This window comes from Achroia grisella, unplaced genomic scaffold (genome assembly GCF_030625045.1).
Source record: "Achroia grisella isolate CSIRO2021 unplaced genomic scaffold, CSIRO_AGI_Agris_v1 utg780, whole genome shotgun sequence".
NCBI lineage: Eukaryota > Metazoa > Arthropoda > Insecta > Lepidoptera > Pyralidae > Achroia > Achroia grisella.
In genome coordinates, this window is record NW_026713020.1 from 596961 (window position 1) to 606484 (window position 9524).

The window sequence follows — 9524 nt, forward strand, 5'->3', positions numbered from 1 at the left end:
ACGTTAATGGCTAATCTGAAATTAGATGTTTTATTATTACCTACATTTTAATTTTCCGTCACTTATACGCACCTATTTTTTTTTTAATTAAGTCTTGTTACTATTTACAAAATTATTTATTATTAATTAATATCTGTAGAGCTTCTATATTAATGTGAACATTTTGTAATGTAATGATAAACAAGCTGACACTTGATGATAAACGGTATCCATATACATGAACAGCACTACGGATATCACGTTACCATGTGACATCCGCAATAGAACTCATGTGTTGCCATTCCAGAGCACTAAGATGCCTCATAATTACACTGCCTATTGGCACCGGAAAACTGAAACCGTTACTCGGCAGCCGAAATATCGTAGGTGAGATTGAAATACCTACATAACGACTTTTTACAGTCTTCATCTCATCAGTAACACTTAAAATTTGTCAATAATAAATAATATTATACAAAATACTAGCTAACATTCAGGGGGATGAAAAATAGATGTTGGCCGATTCTCAGACCTACTCAATACGCTCACAAAATTTCATGAGAATCGGTCAAGCCGTTTCGGAGGAGTATGGAGGAGAATTTTATATATAAGATTAATCCTTATACTATATGTACATTATCATATATTCGAAAAAAATATGTTATTGTAAATTATATTTTTGTATTGTTGCAGGTGCGGACATTGTTTGTCAGTGGGCTACCGATGGATGCAAAGCCTCGAGAACTGTATCTGTTATTTCGAGCATACGAGGTAAAAATCAACTCTATTATTTGACTAATAATGTAATTTAGCTTTTTACTTATTAGAATAGCAATCAAGCAAACTGATATATATATAAATAGCATTACTTTAGCATGTGATATCCATGATACCACTGATGCATTGCCATTCCGACATTTTACATCTTGTTTTGTAATTTCTGCCTTATCTCACCCTTAAATTGAAACACAGTTTATATTATGTTTGGCGGCTGAAATAGATAGACAGAGGTAACCCAGACGAATCTATACAAAATCTACCTCAATGTTACCGATCGGTTACTATATGTACATGTTTTACACCTCTTTCTTTAATATCTACGAAGTGACTAGGCTTATATTCCGCGGTCAGGGAGCCACCCTTTTCTATACGGACAAGCAGCTGGATAGACAACAACCGATGTGTGATGTGACATAGGGTGGCTAGGTAATCGATAAGAAAGTATTATACCTACTAAGTCTTCTACAAATATATTGTATTAGTGTACAAGTATATACTGTTATTACTGTATTGTTTAGTACAATCAAAATTAAGGTAATAAAAAATTACCGATGTAGAATAAATTATTACACATTTATAGAAATGATTATCAGGGTCATATCAACAGTATGACAATGTAATTTTTAAAGAGTACTTAATTACACTCGGCATAATAAGTTGACTTTAAAGTTGTAAAACTATCCGAACTAATGGTGATTTTTTTGGAAAAAATTAAAACATATATATTGCCAGAAGTGAGACGCTATGCCACGATATTATGTCGCTAAAATTAAACTGAAATGTTAATAAATTCGATTGTAATTACAAAAAGCAACAAAAAAAACTTGTAGTACTTTTTTCAAAAAAGACACGTTCAGATTTAATGGTTCTAAATTTAATACATGAAAAACAATATATTTTCGTGAATTGAATAAAGTATCAAACTACGAGGTACGTGAAAAGAAATAGATACTAAATTCTTCTACTTGAACTGTCCAAATATTTGCCCCAAGAGAAAATAAAACATAGAGCAACATCGCTTCCGTCACGCGACGAGAAGATCCCGACTCGGATTACTGCGTCGTAAATATCAAATGTCATGCTCCGATTCGTAATATTCGGATTGAATCGATTTTGTCTACCGATAACGGGGATTACACTCGATCCCCAACTGGTACGGATGGCACCGCAAACATAAAGGTGGCTAAAGCTAAACCGAGGGTTAGTTTTAGTGTATCGCGTGTTTTCCTCGGTGCCAAGCGCGGAAGGATACCATTTTTTTGGTAGTTAAACCTCACAAATCGTTTTGAATAGAATGTCGCTATGATGTAATGAAAATAATGATACCATGAGTAATTGTGATGAAACCTCCATTAAAATGCAATATTAGTGAAAAATCACATACACATTGTTCGTTATAACTAAATTACTCTTTGTGACCTTAAATTGATGGAATAGAATTATAAATATAATCTTTAATCTAATAAATTTAATTTTAAGCTCTAATATTGTTTTGTTTGCGCAGGGCTACGAGGGTTCGCTGTTAAAGGTTACCAGCAAGAATGGAAAGACAGCGTCGGTAAGTAATCCTATAATCAATTCATTCATAATCCTTGGATTTTGTTCTGATTGATTTATATTGATTGGTTTAATTTATTTACATTAGCCTGCCTGCTTATAAAAATGACATTGCTCAGTAATTAATTACTCTGTAAAAACTCTATTTGTACTAAAACAATTTTCCATTTATTTATGGCTTGTATTTAGTTATGATATGGATTATTTAATAGTACGTTTTAATATTAGTATACTGATATACATTATATCCAGTTTATAGGCACTATTGACAATTAATAAGTAGTGAAGTTTTCATTAATAATGTTAATATGTGAAAAAAAGACATATGCAGTAGTTATTGCATATTGATACCTATGTATTTTACTATAGAGCAATATTTTTCCAGCCCGTGGGTTTCGTCACGTTCCACACTAGAGCTGGCGCAGAAGCTGCTAAACAAGATCTTCAGGTTGGTATTATCAAATGCTTTATGTATTCTAAAAATACCATATTCATTTGTTGAGATTTTTCTAATATATACTTAGAACGTGTATATATACGAACCATCTCAAAAAAGGATTAAAGGCGTAGATGAGCAGAGATATTTTTTAAATATTATTACAGATATATTTTAAACTAATTACATACTTACCCGTACCTTAAAAAATTGCTAAAATAAACACAGTAAAAGTAAAGTAAAATCACATACACGATATTAACGCCTAAGTAATATGAATGGCTTTATATCACATGTTGATTCAATACAGTATCTCTTTAATAGACCGAGATACGCGATACATACAATCTACTTTTATGCTACTGTAAATACTAAAACATGTAAGACGCACGGTGTTACTAAACCTCTTCTCATCACATGCCTCGACACAGCCAACGAGCACTATAGTTAATATTCTCATTGTAGACTTGAAATAACATTTTCCTGACTTGAGTAACCGCATCGTAAGTTATGCTAAACCTATGCACATATCGACAGACCACAACCGGTCATCAAGTGGAGACACTGAGCTATCCGACATCGGAGTGTGATCAATTACGTTACGGTGTAAATACGCAACTGCATGTCACTGTTTGACAGGTTTTGATGTCACATCCCGAGCACAGTGTTCCGTCACCTTAGCAGGCGCGGGCGCGGACTTTATTAGTAAATCATCCAATAATGTTACTCATCTTAAATATTTTCGGAAACGCCATATCAAACATACTCAACGGTTACTCTATTCGAAAGACAACATTTTCAGGGATATTGCAAATGGTTAGGAAACCCTTAGTCTATCCAAATGCAGTATCCTCATCCCGAAGTCCTCCCAACACGCGAGCGTCACTTGCCTCAGTGGGCAATACACGTATCTGCTGGGAGCACACAAAAGCTGAACCTTCCATGGTCATTATATCGGAGCGCCGCACCGCTCGCGGCTGTTCACAGCAGGGCGTCCGATTCGACCCCGACATGCCGCAAACGATTCGGCTGGAGTTCGCTAAAAGCAACACGAAGGTCAGCAAGCCGAAGCCGGCAGTTGCCACCGCCGCGCCAGCTACACACCCCGCATTGATGCACCCTCTCACTGGACGTAAGTACCGCCGAACGCACACACCGCCCGGCGCTAGCTCGACCGCCCCGGCACTCCTACCAGACCTCAGCATCATACCGATTACACTACTAAAGAAAATTCACGATCCATGTTTGTGGTTATCCTCACACTCGTGTCCTTATTGTTGTTACCCGAAAATTCGATAGATAATAAAGGATTGAAATGGGGTGTCGAGCAAACGCAATGGGCAAGTATCTGTGAACGCTTACACGTACCACGCAAGGCCTAGCCCCGCGAAGCTATAACGATTTATCTGTCGGGTTCTATAACACTATCGTCAACTTTTTTTACATGTTTTCATGTTAACACTTATATGATATCCTTATGTACTTCATGGGCTGATTTGGGCTATATCGAGTATAATTAGAAATTTATATATATTTATATTAGTGTATAATCACACCAAACATATTTTATATAATTTACGTAATTTAAGCTTACAAAATTTTGCATATTCATATTTACGTCCTTTACCTGGACCGTGAAAACATGTCATAAGCACACTGTAAATATTTTTTCTAGCAGTATTTATTATTACAGTAAAAAGTTACATATATTTAAAGTTGAGAATTTGAGTAAAATGTGACGGATTTTATACATGTGCGTACAGACCTAGCGAGTCCATTCTTCCCTGGCGGAGGAGCTGAGCTGTGGCATCACCCACTGGCGTACGGAGGAGAGTTACCGGCGTTGTCGCACGGGTTGGTGCACCCCGCTATCCACCCGCAGATGGCGCCCGTTCGCTCTTACCTCTGACTAGCTGCCGCCGATAGGCCACACCACGTAAGTTTTCATTATAACTTTTATGCATTTGTTGAAAATCGCAATGTATAAAATGAAATATTTAACATCATAATAATAATGTGTTTATAAACAATCTGTATCCAACGTAATCAACGTGATTTATCTGTATTCGTTTTTTTATATGTTTTTATATAATTGGAATTACAAACATATATGACTATCCACTAAATGATAAGCTATATACAGAACAGCACTACGGACATCACGTTATCATTTAATACCCGTGTTGTTTTCCAGAGGATTAACATGTCATGCCTCTCACCCTGTATATAAAATGTGGACATATTTTAACTATTGCTTAGACCCCTCTGACGCTGGGAGCTTGCGTACTACCAGCACCAGCGTTAGGATCTCCGGGCGCGGCCGTGCCCGCGCATGCGCCGGCGCCGACCGCGCACCCTGCGCATCCTGCGCCTCCCTGCTCTACGCTGTTCGTTGCCAACCTTGGCCAGTTCGTGTCAGAACACGAGCTTAAAGAAATATTCAGCAGGTACACTATTCAATTAATATTATAAAATTAATAATCTATATCAGCTTATTTGCTGACTGAGATTAACGACAAATTTATTATTGTGTTCTACACGAATATTGAAAAAAAATATTATTCTCAGTCAAAGAATATTCCATAAATCGCAGATATGAATCCAATTTTAAATGTTTATTTCATTGAAATATATTAGCATGTACATTATCATATATGGTTCTAAATACATTAATAATTTCTTTACCAAATAATGGCAAAATTAATAAGTCTAAGAAGGTATAAACAATATAAAAACCCAGTTTTCTACTATGCATTGTGTCTGATCCGTCTTTAAAATTGGATTCCCTAGTAATATGCGCATGACTACGTTTATAAGTACAAAATTATTGTCTACTACAGGAATATAACTCGAAATGTATAAGTAATAAGTACGCATATAATAAATTCTCCACCGTGCATGTCGCACCAAATATCACATGAACGTCGTTGGATTCTGCTATTATTAAAATGTCTCACACCAACCAATTCGCATTCTGTTATCTGATATTGTGTAATAACCATTGTCTTACATAACGTTTGTGTGAGAATATCAGCCTGCACCCGTACCGCCCTGAGCATGACAATCAAGTTATCGGCTTACCGAAAACTAAAGTTTAATACCTACTGTTATGGAATCTATCTATTTCTGTATTCTAAGTCAACTACATCTTATAAATGAGATTGAACACGAGAGATCCAAATCAATAGCAAGTTTTTTACTAATATTCATTGAATTCAAAATAATAATGTTACTTTTATAACTGGATCAATATTATTTCTTTTTACATAACATAGGTTCATATTAGTAGATACTAAATTCAATTTTTCGGTAATGTCGATAACGTACTACACATATTATTATCACAAACTAGTCGTATATAATCAGCACTCTTATTACACGCAAGTTAATTTTCGTAAATGTTACAATTGTACTGCAAACAGGTATGTAAATGTCGCACAATTTCTATCTTAATTATCAAGTAACACGTACTGAATAAACACATTCATTTGTAATGTATATTTGACGTAAAATATAGATGACATATATTTAAACTACTTCTCACGTTATCACGTATTGATTAGGTAAACAAGTACAATAATTGACACGGAGTTTTTTCTTATAGTATATATATATATATATATGTATAATTAGTTTCTGGCTTATATTACAGAGTTAGCTTGTAACTTAAGATTATGTTGTCGTCGTCTATTTTTTTAATTTCACACTCTTTACACACCTAATTACGTCAATATAATTACACTCTAAAGTACACATTTCATAACACATTGAATAAGTAGGCATATGTACGCTGGCATTGTGACCAATACACATACCAAAATACTGTGGGTTTACGGGCGCGGGCACAACTAAGTATGGTGGTACAGTTGCCCCGGTTTCTCGCGCCTGCGACTCCTGACGGGCGGCAACGGCGGCAGCTCGGGGCCGGTGGCCTTTGTCGACTTCGCTAGCCCCGCCGACGCCGGCACCGCACTCGCTCGTCTGCAAGGGGCGCTGCTCCTCAGCTCCGAGGGCGCCATCCATCTCGAATACGCAAGGCATAAGATGGCACACAACGGCTGGATTCTTTCACATGAAGTATGCACGAGCACATCTATAGTACAGTGATATGGCAGAGATTCAACTGGCAACTTTATCTGGATCTGTGTAATATCAATGTAAAATGAGCTTTGGATCCTGGGTATTCTGTAATATTTTACTCAAGCCGACAAATGCAAAGTACGGTCTGTTGTGCTCAATAGTAATAATATACAAATATTACTTTATTATTTTTTATAAATACCATATATTGCAATAGCATTTCAATAAAATTGCATCTTTTCCCATTGAGACAGGTTCCAAAGTTACAATTTATAATTAAAACAAAATAACAACAATGTATCACCGATGCACCCTGCACTAGCTCTAATTGCCTGCATATAATATAAAAAAATACCTAGTTCGATAAAGACATTAATAATTTAATAAGCAGCTTGCAATACATTTATAAAATGTTTCATAGGGAGCCAAAGGCGGAGAAGAGGGCGAACAACATTAGTTCGTTCGTGGCTCTCGGCACTTGACAACCAGCTAATTGAGGGACGCGCAATCTGGATCCTCTGAATCGCATCGGAACTACCACAGGGGATGGAGCTACCAACACCTACAACGTATGCTCACATTTCTACTAACATCTTATCAAGACACATGGGTTTGAGAAACCAAACCTACTAGTAGAGTATACATTTTTATATTAAGCTCTATCGCCTTTTTAGTTTTGTTTCCTATACAAACGGCGTCAGAGGAGTGGTGTGTTTTTCTTTTATACCAAATTTAGCAATTGTTGATTGTATTATTATTAACATTCCAGTTTTATTGTTTACCGTTCATAATTAAAGTAATATAATTTGAAATTTATCTTTTGTAAACGTAATCACTGTATTTATTTAATATTATTCATTTTATTGTGTAACATAAGATTTATTTACAACTAACTTATTATACTAGAATGTTTTATATTTGTTTCTACAAAGCCGATGTATACAATTGAGAGGATTTGTTATGAATATAGCGTATAACCAGAAATTAAACATTTTAGGATATTATCTCATTCGATTAAGCTAAAAACCAAAGGTGCCCTTCATAGAAAGATTACGTTTTGTTAAATAATATTTCAAGTTAAATGATTTTTAATAAAGTTGTATGTAATTATTACGATACTTTTGTTTTAGCCTCAATAATGTTAGCGTATTTAAATGAATTTCATGACTATTTCAAATTATATTTACCTAATACTTTCTTAGTAATTTTTATAATGTTCAATCACTCGTTAAAGTGCTAGCACTCTAGTGTTGGTCTTACTATCCTTTCTATCTGTAAATGGATTTATTGCAATAATTATATAAAAATTTTACTGACTTGACGCGAAAGGACGTGGTCGCCCCTCGGTGCGCTTGCTGTGGAGTGCAATGCATCACTGAACTGTCATCACTCACTCGCATCGTATTCTGTCCAGTTCATCCATTATATCCTACTGTATTCTTAACTCCATCCCCTTCCCATCCTAAACCTTTATAAACACACCAAAATTTCTTGTGCCTTGCGAAATTACGATTGAAACAAAATTTTCGTGATTACATTTTCAATTTCTTGGAGTTCCTCAACGAAGTTCGTTGTGAAACTTTACCTACTGATCCCGTTGTCTCTGCGATTAGTATGCGATGCGACACAATCGAGAAAGTTCAGTCTTGTTGCGAGAATTTAGCCTTGGCCTTATGAGAGTTAAATAATTAAATGTAATCATTATATTAATTAATAGTAATTACGTGGCGTCATACGCGCCAACGCTGAATAGTAAAACAATTACTCTACTATCTGCATGCTTTGACGAGCTTTTTGGTAATAATCTAATTTAAAATTTAATAGTTATACTTTTATTGTGTAATCGTTAGGTCGATAAATTTAGATAAGGGTATTTATTGTAGAGAATCAGCATAGTTACATTACTATTTAATGAAAGTTATTCATACATAATAATGAAACCATGTAATGAATTTTTAAATTTACTGATGTGTTAGGATTAATCAAATGGAAGATTAATATATTTTTTATTTTTAGCTAGTTGACTATCGCATACAGATTGACTACTTAGTTACTTAATGTTTGATGAAAACACAGTGACGACATAAGTACACATCAGTGCGAGATAGCAATAAACCAAAAATGAATAGTAATCTAATCTAATAGGTATCTAGAAACGTATTCTGCTGATGTAAACATGTAAAAATTATACAAAAAAAGTAAAAAAAAATATCCCTGCTTAGGCTATAATAAATAAGGTTTTGGATATTTGGGTTAAAATCTTGACGCGACAGATATCTATGAGGTATTCAAGCGACCGTCTGCGCCCAGCGCACGCACAGCGGTCGCCGGCCGGAGATTCCGCATGTGAATTCTTATGAAAATCTCTTAGTCAATATTAAATAGAAATTTCGTCAATTTTTGACTTAGCAAAATTTTATACGTTGTTTATAGTAACTATAACTTCACAATGTACCGACGTCGTGGCGTATAGACCAAAGATAAAGAATATAAATACTACATAATATTTAATACTAACCTCAGACCGTACCAAACTCGTATATTTTGTAGGCAAACTTGTACTACTTACTGGTAATAACATTTCCATAAGTTACGTTTCTTATTAGCTCGTGGTCGATGTTACGATGCAAACTTTATTTTTACTAAAGTTGAGGCCGTTGTCTATATATAATACGGGTGAAACCAGACTAGG

At 35.1% G+C, this 9524-nt stretch overlaps 1 protein-coding gene across 1 annotated transcript in view; it reads left to right on the forward strand.

Annotated features, from left to right (window-relative positions):
* The window catches only part of LOC131850899 (protein couch potato), a 183758-nt gene extending 174804 nt beyond the window's left edge, over nt 1-8954 (forward strand). Inside the window, 8 exon segments of the mRNA XM_059201283.1 lie at nt 673-750; nt 2264-2317; nt 2702-2764; nt 3740-3884; nt 4516-4688; nt 5012-5199; nt 6619-6829; nt 7254-8954. Of these exon segments, the coding sequence (XP_059057266.1) occupies nt 673-750; nt 2264-2317; nt 2702-2764; nt 3740-3884; nt 4516-4688; nt 5012-5199; nt 6619-6829; nt 7254-7289 (948 nt within the window). The 3' untranslated portion in view covers nt 7290-8954.
* Nucleotides 8955-9524: the final 570 nt, after the last annotated feature.